This window comes from Colias eurytheme, chromosome 6 (assembly GCF_061535395.1).
Source record: "Colias eurytheme isolate Ceu_HAF_F1 chromosome 6, ilColEury1 Martin Lab GWU primary, whole genome shotgun sequence".
NCBI lineage: Eukaryota > Metazoa > Arthropoda > Insecta > Lepidoptera > Pieridae > Colias > Colias eurytheme.
This window is the reverse complement of record NC_142985.1, coordinates 2,216,578-2,232,891: the sequence shown is the minus strand read 5'-3', so window position 1 is coordinate 2,232,891 and position 16,314 is coordinate 2,216,578. Positions and strand designations below refer to the sequence as shown.

Sequence of the window (16,314 nt, the reverse complement as noted above, 5' to 3'; positions counted from 1 at the left end):
TGCCAATAAGATTGAATTTAAATTAGATTTACCAGCTGGCTCAGACATTTACTTTTGGTAAGTTTTGCTAATAGACCTATTTATATTATTTAAATTTATGCTAGTACATTAATGTTTATGCTACATAATCATAGGCGAATTAATACAATGTTGTGTACAGTAATAATAGTAGGTACGTCAATATAACGTACGAAGAAATTTGTCTTTAAAATTACTATGCAATTTTTATTAGAAACTAGCGGTCCGCCCCGGCTTCGCCCGTGGTACATATTTACGTTTTCTCTACGTAAAAACCATCCTCGTACTTCAAGGAATATAATAAAAAAGGAATTATCGAAATCGGTTCAGCCGTTCTCGAGTTATGCGCTTACCAACACATTTTGCGATTCATTTTTATATATAAGAAAGATACGATTACGAAAGTAATTACCGATATTTAAATATTGATTATCGTTACAAATCTTATTGTCTAATTATACAGTGCCATCGAGAAGTAATAGTACAAAGTATAACATAACAATTTGTACATAATTATCTGTATATTATATAAATAATTAAAACAACTTTTTTCTTATTATTCAGCTTCTGAAACAGTTGAAAGTCTATTGTAATAGGTACCTAATACTTGTCGTGTGCTAATATAAATAAAGGAAAAGAAAAAAGGAGTGCTTATTAACATTTTCCCAGTGTTCTTAGGTCAAATAGTCTTTATTGCAGTTTTAATTAAGTATATGCTTTTAAATTTATTTTAATTAAGTTAACACTAGCATCATTAACTGTAATTTGCATTTGCGTTGTTTGAATGTTTTGAGTTTAGTTGTTTCCTAAAATTTATTATGTATAGTTGTGTGGTACCGATGAAAATGTCGGCCAGTAAAATAAATCCAGATTTGCAGAGAGAGCGGGATAATTGCACGTTCAATGTTAAAGAATTGACCAATTTATTAGATGGTGGTCCTCAAAAAACAGAGGAAAGAAAACAGCGAGGTAGATAATAGTTTTAATTGTGCAATTAATTATTTAGCTTTGTTAATATTTTGGAAAATTTTTAGACCTTAAAATATTTTTAAACCTAAATATAAATAAGTCCTACGTTCCAAAAGACAGTACCTTAATATTATGTACATATATTTTAAAGGAAAACTTTATTTATTTATTTTTTTTATTTAAAAAAAAACATCACATGTCACTACTTCTTCTAGTTCCTCACCTAAACTTCCACTTTAAAACTGTTTTACATAGTTAACTTATGCATCCATTTAATGTATTAACTATTCAAAAGTTCGAAAAAGAGACGGATTTATCGAAAAAAAATTATTATTTTTTCACATTCGTAGAGGAAATGGTATTCCAAGAAGGCATCCACAATGAATCTGTGCCGGCGATGTATTTGAGCTATAAGGAGAAATATGAAATAGCTTTAAAAAAATCTTGTGCTATATTGAAACTGGTGAAGAAATTACAAGAGAAAGGAAAGGCCGGAATGGATAGTTATCTGTAAGTTTTTAACTATACCTTTGTACCCTTTATCAACACTAAATATTTTTCATACTATACTTTCGGTACTCAAAAGGCCGCCTTTCCATCTGCAAGAAAACTTGCGCAAGAAATGTCCGACAGTCTGTCTGACAACAGCTTGCTTGTCTACTTGCAGGTGGAAACGCGGAACGCTTGCAAGCTACTATTAGACAGACTGTCGGACATTTCTTGCGCAAGTTTTCTTGCAGATGGAAAGGCGGCCTAAGAATAGACTGCTAACTACCTTAGTAATCGAATATCATCTATTCATTCTATTATTTTTCATATTATCTACAACTTCCATTTAGTGCAAAATAATAGAGAAAAGTAGTAGTAGTATTTCTGAAAGTGCTTATTGTTTTTATTTTTTTGAAATGAAACTTCTAGGCGCTTTCAGAGTAAAATTCCATGATCGCAATCGTCATGGCAATACCGTCACGTCATGAAGTAAGGCAACGATTTTAGTATCTTTGAATCTTGCCAAATAAGTTTTACTTCTGACACGTGTGCTTGGCACGCACGTTCTTTTTTTTATTTTATACATTTCGTATTGCAGTGCCCTTCTAGGAAGTTCTTTAACTACTGCTATTGTAGACGATGGCAATCCTCTAGCCCTGCACTATATCATGTTCATACCAACCCTTATGGGGCAAGGGACAGTGGAACAGCAAGCCTACTGGATTAGTAGAGCTGTTAATTTGAATGTTATCGGTACTTATGCCCAGGTATGTTACTTAAAACTCTAACATAAAAGTTAAACGCTTAATTTTGTCTGGGATAGGTGCGAAAATGATTTAGCATTCAGTTTAGTACCTATATATTTTATTTAAGCATTCCAAAGTTCATTTATGAATTAAGTTTTATCAGAATTTTTTGTATCAGACTATCAAACCTTAGTCATTGTAAACAGTTAATAAAATCTCTAGCGACGTGTTTTTATAATTCATGATTTAACATTTACATTTTGTACTATTTTGAACGAATAGATAAGATTAGAATCGATTGTGGTTCAGTTGCTCTAATGAAAACGCCTCACAACGCGTTATGGCGACATTTTTTGGTTCATTGAGCGACTTTGGTCTTTGAGCATTAGGTACAATTCGATAAATGTAATACAGACGGAGTTGGGTCATGGCACCTTCATCCGTGGTCTGGAGACGACGGCGACGTACGACCCGCGCACCAAAGAGTTCGTGCTCAACACGCCCACGCTCACCGCATACAAGTGGTGGCCGGGGGGATGTAAGATATCAGTCTAATCACCGTTCCAGTTCATAACTCAAACTCAAATAGACTTTTTAAGAAGGTCTCTCTTGTTTTATCGTCTGAGGTTTTTAAATTTAAATGTAATTGAAAAATTGTAATTTCCTGTAGCATAATAAAAATAAGTAAGTAGGTACCTACTGTAAACTGAAATTATTCATTTGAATAAATTACATTATTATTTATCAACTAATATAATTCACAATGATTTCATCAGTATAAAAGGACAATAGAGTGATAAATATCTCACAATTACGTAGATACATTCAAAAATAAACCTTTTCACATAAACACATAAAGCTAGCTGATAAAACTATCGCTATTTTGCGAAAATATCTGTAACATAGTTTTAATACAATGTGCTTTTTATGAAAATGATCACACATACAACATTTAATCTGAAAAAAAATATTACAGTGGGTCACACCGCCAATTACTGCATTGTAATGGCCCAGCTGTACACCCAGGGCAAATGTCACGGCATTCACCCGTTCATAGTCCAATTACGTGACGAAGAGACACACATGCCACTACCTGGCATTAGGGTGGGAGATATAGGTGCCAAGCTAGGCATGAACACTACGAATAATGGTTTCCTAGGACTTGACAACGTGAGGATACCCAGGGAACATATGCTGATGAAGAATTCGAAGGTTCAGGAGGTAAATTCTGTGCAAGCTATTTGTACAAAATTCTTATATTAAAAACTAGCTTACCGCCCGCGGCTTCGCCCGCTTTGTTAAAAGCTAATAAATTATATACTAAAACCTTCCTCTTGAATCACTCTATCTATTAGAAAAAACCGCATCAAAATCCGTTGCGTAGTTTTAAAGATTTAAGCATACAAAGGGAGATAGGGACAGTAAAGCGACTTTGTTTTATACTATGTAGTGATGCGAAATTTTCTGACAAACTGTTGCATTAATTTTACTCATTTAAGGATGGAATTTACATAAAAGCACCAAGCTCAAAACTCACGTACGGAACCATGATGTTTGTCCGCGTAATGCTCGTCAAGGACCTGAACAACTTCATTGCAAAAGCCGTCACCATAGCAGTGAGATACTCCGCTATCAGGAGACAGTCGCAGCGGATTCCTGAGTAATTGTTGATTGACGCAATAAGTATAATCTTTTTGCTATTGTTGTTTCAATATTTTTAAAAAGGAAGTACAGTAACAACAACTCTGCAGTCAGCAAGATTGGTGATGGTTGTTTTTCTTGAATTAGTAATGACTCGTTTACTCGCTATTGAAAAAATACATGTTATGTTTGATTTTATATATACATAGGTACATGCATACACAATACATCTCAAATGTAGTCGTTGGTTTTTGTTATTAAATTAATGCATGACCATCAAGAGCAAAGTATATTCACATGATCGTAGATTAGGAAGGGTAATTCTTACGTAAATCAAACAAATTATATTTTTATTTAGCGAGCCGGAATCCCAAATCTTGGACTACATGACGCAACAGCACAAGCTATTAGTGGGGATAGCGTCGGTGCATGCGTTCAAGCTCACCGCCGATTGGATGTGGAATATTTACAACAATGTTACCGCTCAGCTGGAGTCCGGAGACCTCGAGAGATTGCCTGAGGTTTGTGAGATTTTGATATTGCATATTTTTATGATTCTACGTGGATTCATATTTAACTAATCTATATTTTGGTTGCAGCTACATGCACTATCATGCTGCTTGAAGGCAGTAATAACTGCTGATGCCGCAGAGTGTGTGGAACGGTGTCGGCTCGCGTGCGGCGGTCACGGTTACATGCTGTCTTCAAACTTGCCGCTCACATACGGCTTAGTGACTGCAGCGTGCACATATGAAGGAGAGAATACTGTACTTCTTTTACAAACTGCTAGGTATTTATGGCGATTCTATAAAAATATAAAAAAAAATCTGTGTGAAAAAAAATATAGGTTTAGATAGCATGTAAAAATAAAAGTAGAAAACATTAAACATTGAAAGGTATCTGGTTTCCCTACGAGGCAAGTGAATGCAGCATAGTAAATTATATGAAAGGTGAACCAGGATTATGTTGCAGAACACAAATTCAGATATAACTGATTAGAATTATTGTCTCACTGTTCTTCTTAGCACTCTATTTTTGCGTAATTTGTTATGATAAAAAATTGCAGGTACTTAGTGAAGGCCTGGCACCAAGGGGCAACAGGTGGGATTTTGCCCCCCACGGTGGCGTATATAGCACGTGCAGCTGACCACCGCTCGCCTTGGGATAACACCATCCAGGGCATTGTGGACGGCTTCCATACTGTCGCTGCCAAGTGAGTTTCTACCTATTGGTTATAGCAACCTCAAAATAATTTGGAAAATCCAAAAGTGCACGCCTCATAATTTTTTTTTAATAAGTATTTATTAATTATTATTTTTGTTTATTTAATAACAATTAAACCACATCGAATCAGACCCTGAAAAATGAAAGGGTTCTATTCCTGAGCATACTCAAGCGTAAGAGAAAAAAAAAGACTCGATTAGTAAAGTATTTCGGTCGCTATCGTGTTAACAAGAAAAAGGATCCGCACATACAGACACACGGACGTCCAAGACAGAACTTTTTTAAACTGTTTTTTAACTAGTTTAAATAACAAAAATGACATCAAAAATATCATGAACGTTAAAAATAGTGTTTTTTCTTAATATGTGTGTGTATGTATTATCTTACAAGTGCAATGCATAAAGACATTTTAAGTTTCAAAAATCAGATGTTTTGCGCGAAGTGACAGTAGTACCCACCTCAACGCTTCGCTTATGAGGCGTGCAATAAATAGCGCATACAAAATATTCCACAGCTAAGCTTCTTATGGATTCTATATTCTATGTTTTGATATTTTGATGAATTCAAATATTTTTTTAAATAAAGGTTAACTACGAAAGAAGAAATTAAAAGTGTAAAGTACATAATATTTAAAAAATCATACGGGGGCGCGTATAAAGTCAAATCAACAATCAACTTTTAGTTGATACGTGTAATATTCAAGACCAAATATAAAAAATAAAATATATGTAAAACTTGATGATATTTTCGATTATATTGTCAGATCAAAAACATAAAATATTGAAATTGACTCGATAGAAAAAATTCACGAAGTTACCTCTAAATTTCACACTTTTACGTTTTTTACTGGACATGGTAATACTTATTATGATTTTTTTTTCATAAACAATTATATTAAAACATTTGCAAGATATTTGTCAGAGCATTTTGTGTAATTACTTTTAGTTTTGGTTTAATCACGATAAAACACTTTTGGCGCTTACTATATTTTTAATTACGCAAGAAATCATCTTCCATCGCACGTTCCGGGAGCTAAAAACATAACGACGATGAAGTGTCAATATATGCTAACTACAAAAACTACATTTTTCAGTAGATAAAAAAAACGTTTTATTTCTTTTTCGTTACCGTTTTTAATTATTATTTTAGCTTACGTTCATTATCAAAGGATATTAGATATCATGGAATCATTTATGAAATGTAACTTCACAGCTTTTTAAAAAAAACATGCAGATATTAGATATTGCTTGTAATTGTATTTAAACAGGAAGCCGTATTTTTTAGATACAATTTATTGCCAATATACTTAGAAGAAATTGTTCTAAAGATTACAACATTTTTTTATTTTAATATTAGGTTTTTGTATGAATACTATAGTAAAATGTTGATTTAAAATCCTGTCACTACACGTGATTATGCTCGAAGATAGTGGTTTTAATATAAAACATTATTTCAATTTGTTCAACTTCATATGGACGAGATTTTCTTGCTGCTTTGGTTATAGTGGCATAATCACTTGGAACGTAAATTTCTTTGTTCTTAAGTTGGCGTTCAAGTCAAGAAATATAAGATACTACGTGAACACACGTCAGAGCACAACAGCGTCGAAGATTTACTCATCTTCACGGACGGGTCCAAGACTGAAAATGGCACGGGTGCTGGGGTCTTCTCTGAGGACCTAAACATTAACATCTCGCACCCCTTGGGACCCTGTAATACAGTTTTTCAGGCTGAATACCTAGGACTTCTACTTGCAGCTTTAGCCATAATCAAAAGGAACTTTTCGATTCGGATCCTATCATATGCAAAGTATAGGATAGCAAAGCAGCACTCATGGCAATCAAAAGCCATGAAATCACTTCAGGGTTAATTCTAGTATCACCTAGCCCTAACGAGGGTATGTGATCTGGGAAAGTCCCTAGTACTACAATGAATAAAAGGATACAGTAACTCATGAGGAAACGATGCTGCTGACATTTTAGCCAGAAGGGCATCTGAAACACCGGTCATGGGACCTTTTCCAATCATACCGCTACCTGCAAGCTGGATCCGGCTGATGATTACCCAGCTCACTAGAACTGCACAAAAAGCAGAATGTTCAAGCAGATCTGACTGCAAGCATGCCAGAGAAGCCCTACCAAACTTTGACTCTAGACTTGCACGTCCGATTCTCAACCTACGCAGAGTGCTACTACGTGTAATAACAGGGACCCTCACAGGGTACGGCCCCTTCAACAAACATCTTCTTTAATTTAGAGATCACAGACAGTCCGCTATGCAGAGCATGCATGGCGTCCGAGGAAACGGCAGCCCACGTCATCATGAAATGTACGGGGGTTGCGGAGTACAGGGCAAGACACCTGGGGTCTCCCGGGTCCGTCCCTGAAGCCTTCGGCAGCCCTCACAAGCTGCTTGGCTTCATGTGCTCGGGTGGTTTCAGTTTTAGCTGGTTTCCCCCACCTCCCTCTCTCACGCAAAATAGGTGCTTGACCTCGAGTTGCGGAGAAATGCCCGTATATTATTATAAGTTGGCGTTCAATGGTGCTATGAACTGAATCGCATTCCATTTGCGTGTGACTGGGTTCTAAAAACTTTTGAGTTATAGTAATATTATACTTTTTACTAAAATATAATAGTGCGTTCGACATAACTGCGTTGCGATTTTGGTAAGTGCATCCGTCAGAAAATATAATAATAGGCAGCTGTTGGCTGACACAATGCTTTTCCAGGTCCAGGTGTTTAATTACAAACGAAACAAAAGTGCTAGACGTCAGGTCAGCAGCTGTTTCGTCAAACCAGTAACATGTACAATGCTTAGTAATTTAATTGACTCTACGAACAATTTGTTGGTATCTTTACGCGCATAATGCGATGGTAGTTTTGGAAAAGCATCAAGAAACTCATCAAGAATGGCAATTTTTCGATGTTTTGTTGAGTTTGATGGAGAAGCACGTGTTAGAATACTTTCTTCTTGGTTTGAAAGCATGCCAAACTCTTAACCCAGGAATAAACTGTAAATGAGCCCAAGGAAAGCGTGCTTAAAAACATAGATCGGACGCTTCAGGGTGTAGTTAGAATATATTGCCATCAAAAATGACGCAACTTTTGTTATAAGGTATTGCTACACTTTAATATTTGCTCAAATTGACTGTTTACAGAGAAATGACCTTTATGGGCCTATGTATTACTCTATTTTAAGTACGAAAATGCTATAAAACGAAAATCGCTAAAATGTTAGTTAGGAGGTATTGATACTTCATCGTCGATAATTCTATTTCATACATCAGACGCTATCGCTCCGTTGAGACGAGTAGACCACGCTAAAATTGCTGCGCCGTGTTTTATAATTACGCCGAATATTGATTTGTTGAAAATGGTAAACAACAAAATGAAAAGACTTAAGAAACGAGAACTAAAGAAGATTCAAATTGAAAAGATAACTAAATGTCGAAGGTAATAATGTATATAATGTATAATATAATAGTATTGTTATAATATTAATAAATAATAATTATAATATAAAAAGATAAGTCTTGATTTACCTATTTGAGAAAGTTTAGTTTCTGTAAAATAATTTCCGCGGGCTGAGTATTGACGCGATAGCAGCAGCAACTATAGATAGGTAAATAAAATTCATAGTGGTACCTAATTCTTACAGTCGCGGTGCAATCAATCAAGTCAAGAAAGATTTATATTATTATTATTACTATAGGCAGATCCTATGTTCGCTCCAGTAAATAATAATATAGTAAACCGGTTGTGAATAGTACATATATATTATATTTACAATCTGTATTAGATAATCATACATAACATCTATACATAGGTATAACAAATTCGTACGAAAGTCAAAATTGTACTTACATTGAATAGGTATTTTTTTATAATATACATATGTATATGTATATATATAATATATTCATAATCTGTATTACATAGTAATATGTAGTACATATCTATACATAAATATAGTTTTTAGAATTTTTGTATGTGTGTCTGTATGTAGGTATGTCTGGGCTCTAATTTTGGTGCAGATATAGCTTGAGACCTGAGAAAGGTCATAGGATGAGTTTTATCCCGTAAATAAAAAAAACTGTCTGTGTTTGTCTGTTTGTTTATACACGCTAATCTCCGGAACTACTGGACGGATTTGAATGAAAGTTATTTTGTTGTGTAGGTACTATTATATTATCCGGGAAATATAAAATAATAATTTATTTTGAAAACTGAAACACCTGATGCAGAACCGCAACAGACCACCTAAACTATAGATTCATTTGAGAAAGTTTATCCAGGCGAGTTTGGATATTATTATTTGTGTAAATTCTGTTAATTCGTTTCCGCGAGTTGAGTATTCATGCGACGATAATTATAGATATCGTCAACCGAGGCAAGTGTGACAGTGGGGCTAGTGTAACAAATTCAAATTACGCGCCCTAAACACGTTTATTTGTTTTAACGCCATCTAACGTACGTTAGAAGAACTTATTCATCATTAATTTTTGTATCGACACACAGCAAATACTCAACTGTTTTACCGACATACGCCATTTTGAAAAACAAAGCGAATTATGATTGAAGTCCGTGATATCTGGGACGTCGCGTTTAGTGATTTTTGGTGTTTTGGAGTGTTGTTTTAAGGAGTTAAAGGTAAGCGACAAAGTATTACGATTTGTATTTGAAGTTTTATATGTTTCTGTGCCCAAATATCTGATATTCTTTGACATATGTGCAATGACACACTTACCTCACCCGCTAACCTAACATGGGAAAGTGTGACACAGTCACACTTACCCCAGCCCTTTTGTATGAGGATACCATGATAGTGATGGGACAGCATATATTTATACAACGATTTTTTTTAAAGTAAAATTGAAGCATTTTTTTTTGTTTTAGATGGTACGATACTATAAAAGAAAAGCTACTGATAAATACTCTCAAGAAACTCTACGCGAAGCAGTCAAAGCAGTACGGGAGCAGCATATGACAGCTTTGAAAGCATCCAGAGTTTACAATGTTCCTAGAGCAACTATAATTTCACACGTAAATGGTGTTAGTGGTGTAAAATCGAAATCTCATGGGAGACCAACAGTTTTTTCAGAGGATTTTGAGAAGAAAATGGCTTCAATTGTAATAGTTACTTTTTTTAATTAAATATAATATTTAACTAATAAGTACATATTTACGTTTTATTATGCTTAAACCTTCCCGGGGGAAGTGTAACATACTGTCACATCACTAGTCCTCGAAAAATCTGTCACACTTACCCCTTCTAGAATATAAATCTGTTGCAAGCAAGAATAGACTATCGTGTTATTGAATTAGATAATAAATTAAGTTGACATATTTAATATCTCATTATTTCAGTAAGAGACCAGCAACAATAACCAGAGGAACAAATAAAAACCGGCCAAGTGCGAGTCGGGCTCGCGCACAAAGGGTTCCGTAGCAGCAAATATAATAAATTACAGTTAAATCAACCTATCTCAAAAACTATAAGAGATACTTTGATCAAACCAAAAATCGTTGAAAGAGTTAATTAGCATGCATCACCTCTATTTTTTTTAGAATTTTATACCCCGTAGTTATAAAAATAGAGGGGGGGGGACATACTTTTTACGACTTTGAGAGCTGATATCTCAAAAACCGTTCACTTTAAGAAAAATGTTTTTTAGAAAACTTTATATCATTTTAAAAGACCTTTCCATTGATACCCCACACGGGTATGTACATCGAAAAAAAAAATTTCATCCCTCAGTTACATGTATGGGGGGCCCCACCCCCAATTCTTTTTTTTTACTATTTAGTGTCATATTTTTGTAGCGGTTCATACAACACATATTCCCATCAAATTTCATCACTGTAGTACTTATAGTTTCCGAGTAAATCGGCTGTGACAGACGGACAGACGGACAGACGGACAGACGGACATGACGAAACTATAAGGGTTCCGTTTTTGCCATTTTGGCTACGGAACCCTAAAAATGCTATCTGTTACACTTGCCCCATTCCTGGGGTAAGTGTGTCAATCTCCAACCTTCCTTTCTTTTTGCTTACGTATGTCACACAAAACTTCTAGGAACATTACAAATCATTGTTAAAATATTGAACAAATGAATAATTGATGTATTAAAATTAAAATATCGGCATAGGACTATTACGGTAACGAAATATTTAAAAAAATAATTTGTACCATTTAAATTTATGTCACACTTGCCTCGGCTGACCTTACCTACATTCATAGTGGGTACCTACAATTTACAAAGACACTTTTTATACTTAGTTATGTAGGTACCTAATTCCTACGGTCGCCTTGCAAATGCAATCAATCAAATTGACCCTGTTTGAAAGTAATTTACTAATTTCACAGAACAATTTTAAATTTGGAAAATGTGGACCCTCACTCTCAACCTGTGTCTACTGACTATTGCCACGCAGAAAAAAATACTCCAGAAAGGTACCTGCTAAAGTTACCAGCTCTCGATAAAATAATACGTAAATTTCGAAGAACTTTGTAATATTTTATAAAGGATAATTTTTATTTTTATTTTTAGAATAATTGCTGAGTCGAAAAATGTCGTACAATCTAATAGTCCATTGAATAAAAAGTTCTAGAGTGCGTGAGTTAGTAACGTAAGATGTTTCTTCGGAAACATGTCAAGAGTCCCTAGGTAATAAACATACTAAAACCCCGGGCCACTAGGAGGAGCCCCGGAGTGGGGGGAGGGGGAAAATGGGTCCATTTTTTCATTTTTCGCTTAAATCTCAAAAACGGTACATGTTAGAGAAAAACTTTCAAGGAAAAGTTGAAAGGCCATAAAATTATCTACAAGTTGTACCTGAATCATTTTTTCCTATATCCTACCGTTTCTGAGTTATACGCAGTAAAACATGATTTTGGCTCAAACAATTTCCACATCAATCGATCAAAAAATATTTCTTTCTCCCAAAAAACTCAAAAGTGCTACTTGTGACCGGTACTGATAGATTGCTCTTAATTAGGTCTATAATTGGTAAAATAAACACATTCCTCCATGGAAGCCTTTAGGAGGAATCGATTGTCAAAATATTATATTATGGTAGTTTGAGTTACTGAACTTGATCTTTTTATTTTTTTCTTCCAAAAAACTCATAAGTGCAACTTGTGACCGGTACAGATAGATTGCTCATAATTGGGTCTATCATTGATAAAAATACCAGATTCCACCATGGAGGCCTTTAGGAGGTATTGAATTTTATTAGGGTAGTTACGATACATGAACTTTTTAACTAACTACCCTAATAAAATTCAATTCCCCGTAAACGCCTCCATGGTGGAATCTGGTATTTTTATCAATTGTAGACCTAATTATGAGCAATCTATCTGTACCGGTCACAAGTTGCACTTTTGAGCTTTTTGGAAGAAAAAAAATAAAAAGTTCATGTATCGTAACTACCCTGATAAAATTCAATTCCCCGTAAACGCCTCCGTGGTGGAATCTGGTATTTTTAGCAATGATAGACCTAATTATGAGCAATCTATCTGTACCGGTCACAAGTTGCACTTTTGAGTTTTTTGGAAGAAAAAAATAAAAAGATCAAGTTCAGTAACTCAAACTGCCCTAATATAATATTTTGACAATCGATTCCTCCTAAAGGCTTCCATGGAGGAATGTGTTTATTTTACCAATTATAGACCTAATTAAGAGCAATCTATCAGTACTGGTCACAAGTTTCACATTTGAGTTTTTTGGAAGAAAGAAATATTTTTTGATCGATTGATGTTGAAATTGTTTGAGCCAAAATCATGTTTTACTGCGTATAACTCAGAAACGGTAGGATATAGGAAAAACTGATTCAGGTACAACTTGTAGATAATTTTATGGTCTTTCAATTTTTCCTTGAAAGTTTTTCTCTAACATGTACCGTTTTTGAGATTTAAGCGAAAAATGAAAAAAATGGACCCATTTCCCCCCTCCCCCCACTCCGGGGCTCCTCCTAGTGGCCCGGGGTTTTAGTATGTTTATTACCTAGGGACTCTTGACATGTTTCCGAAGAAACATCTTACGTTACTAACTCACGCACTCTAGACCCCCCTTGGAGGGACTCATTCAATGGACTATAACCAAATTAATCAAAATAAAGTTCTGGAGGAATGTGTGTCGTCGACTGCGTATGTTTATTTAAAAATAGTATCTATACTCGCTATTTCGACAGACTTTTTTTACGGATTCGTGCTCTATACTGTTTCCCTAATATTGTTTTTTTTTTATATATTACATACAGACAGTTTTTACTTTTTTTATTGTTTTATAATATGTATAGATTATCATTAATAATTATAAACAAATAATAATAAAAAGACATATTACATAATTTGTGATGATTTCAACTTCACTGTTTTATACAATTATTTTAGGCAACATACCCACTAACTACCGAAAATACGCGTTGAACGAGCGAAGAATATTGTGTACATAATTTAGCGTGCGATGAACTTTACGTACGTTGGATGAGCCGGGTGTATGAGGGTATTGTGAGGGCGCGCGGCATGGCGCGTAATGTGCGGGGCTTAATCGTAGAATTATCTGACTTTATACGCCCTCTTAAAGTGGTAAAAATTATAAAAAAGTAATTTCATTTTTACTGTAAGTGGAGGTTACCCAATTTTTTGTCTAATTTCAGAAAAATTGCATTGTGCGTTGCACAAATAAAAAAGCTACAAACAAAACAGGGAATGTCGTATGAAGACGCTTGGAACATGACATCAATTCAGTTAACTTCAGCGTCTGAGGTAATTATAAATATTGTGCACGATATAAATAAACAAATAGTAACGGTCCTGAGACGTAACCATGCAGGACTCCGTATTTTATTTCAGCGTAATGAGAGAAAAAATGTTAAAATATTTTTAGCTATTTGATATCCATTGCAAAGGCGAAAGTTAAATATTTCACATACTTTTTGGCTATAAGTTTCATTACCTATGCGTTTTAACTCTTGCAATAGAATGCATGGCTGACGTTATCGGATGCTTTTTTCAGATCGAGAAATATTCCTTAGGGCGCGTTCCCACTATGTCGTAACGACTAATTTATCGTTCGACGACTGTCGTCTTTACCTGTTCCCATTATAACGATTGTTTGTCGTCAACATTTTTTATCGTTTAGCGAATGTCGTATCTAGCTGTTCCCATTGGATCGCGACGACATTTTATCGTTTCCTGGCAGTCGCTTTGTCGTTTACACATCATCAGCAAGCTACAAATCTAGTCGCCTCTGCGTTCGCTTGGTGATTACTAGTGCGTTTACTCTCCTGAGTTCAATGGACGTCATAGAGTTGCCGTCCACGATTTTTTATCGTTTTACGACTGTCGTGCTTGCCGTTCCCACTGTCACGACAAAGTGTCGTCACTGCAAAAACTGTCGTAGACGACAGTAAATTGTGTCGTTCTAAATGTGAACACCTCCATTTAAACATATAAGCCACGACACTTAAAACTACACGATTATCTGTCGTCACGACACGGTGAAGCCCTAAGGCGAAGTTCGTTTTTGTAAATATTATTTTATGTTTTGATATTATAATGGATTTACGATGGATAAATCGTAACTGATAATGTATTTAACCTAGCATAAAATCCAAACTGATACTAATATATAAAAAATTTCTGAACTTTTTGAAGTGAAAACTTCTTTAGCGGCGTTGTTTATAAAATCTTAAACTCGCGTCAGGACACGTGGCGTGATCGAAAAAGCGTAAGACGGATGGATATTAAACATGCTCAACGTTAATAATCAAGTTTTCACTTCTGCCGGCACTCCCGGAGTGCAACCCGTCTTTTTTTTCTGTAATTTAGGTATTTCAGTTTACCATTATCTATGTTACTTATATCACAGGCACATTGCCGTGCTTTAATCCTGGCCACATACTACAAAGAGACGGAGCAGCTGGCCAAGACCGTGTCGGCGGAGCTGCGGCTGGTGCTGCTGCAGCTCGTGGACCTGTACGTGCTGTACTGGGCACTGGAGAGGATTGGCGACTTGTTAAGGGTGAGTCAATACCATACCATACCACGTACAATAAGATATTTATACTTGTAATAATGATCACCTCAACGCGAAGGACCTAGTGTAGTTTTCTCATTGTTTATGTTGTTATTGTGATTAATTTTGGCGTGCACTATCCTTTTTATTACAAAAACTTAAATAGATCGGGCTCAAACCCACACTATTAAGTCATGGTTTAACTTTAGTACTTACAGAGATTTAAACTTGTCCTGATCTACTGTCCTTGTCTATCGTTTAACGCTAAAAGATGTTTTGTATTAATACTTTTACTTGCAGTTCACGTCGATATCGGAGCGCGACATCGAGCAGCTGCAGGGCTGGTACGAGCTCACGCTCAGCAAGCTGCGCCGCAACGCTGTGGGACTCGTGGACGCGTTCGATATTAGGGATGAGGTTATCTTTAACTTTTACCTTTAATGTACCATAACCTACTGTTTTAAATAATTGAACAGGTTAAAGCTGACATTTTTTGAACTCAGCAGCTTTTTAGTTACTATAACAAGATTTTTACCTCGTTGACCTCATAATTCTTTCATTCCTCAAATTTAGTAGAATTTCTCGAACTCGAAACATCGATTGCATTTACAAAATTATAATTATTACGAAATTTAAAATTTATTTGATTAACTACGAAAAAGTCCTTTTTTTTTCAGATCTTACGTTCAACACTAGGTTCCTATGACGGTAACGCATACGAACGACTTATGGCAGAAGCAATGAAGTGTCCACTTAACGCTACTCCTGTTAATGATAGCTTCCACAAGTACCTGAAACCTTTAATGCAAGGAAAATTATGAATAAACATAGCAATTAACTTTTTTTGTATATTATTTCTACGCCCATCTACACGAAGTAAGTAACACACACATAAAGTATAAGTAAACACAGACGCACATAATATTGATGTACACTCAAATACCTACATTGTTTTAAATAAAAGAATAAAAATTGAAAAGGAGGAGCTTTCATGGACATAGGATTCAATGTCGGTCTATCGCGCTGATTTTTTTTTTTCAAGACAGATATTTGAACACCTATCAACTTTTTCCAATGGTAAAAGTCCCCTAGGCGTATAGTTTTTGAGAAAAAAAAAATTGAGTTTTTTTTGTATGGAGAAAAATCTTCATTATTTTTTTTTTTTGCCGCGGCTTTGATTCATATAATATTAAAAAGTAAGT

The 16,314-nt window shown here is 35.1% G+C and overlaps 1 protein-coding gene across 1 annotated transcript; it reads left to right on the top strand.

Moving 5' to 3' along the window:
• The first annotated feature begins 832 nt into the window (after positions 1-832).
• LOC149907487 (acyl-coenzyme A oxidase 1-like) lies at positions 833-15,950 on the top strand. Its single transcript, XM_090102480.1, has 13 exons — positions 833-987; positions 1,338-1,497; positions 2,075-2,243; positions 2,637-2,760; positions 3,199-3,443; positions 3,722-3,882; positions 4,222-4,384; positions 4,463-4,653; positions 4,930-5,076; positions 13,752-13,860; positions 14,966-15,118; positions 15,413-15,529; positions 15,790-15,950. The coding sequence occupies exons 1-13, from the start codon at positions 837-839 to the stop codon at positions 15,931-15,933; spliced, it is 2,034 nt and encodes a 677-aa protein (XP_089958606.1). The 5' UTR covers positions 833-836; the 3' UTR covers positions 15,934-15,950.
• Positions 15,951-16,314: the final 364 nt, after the last annotated feature.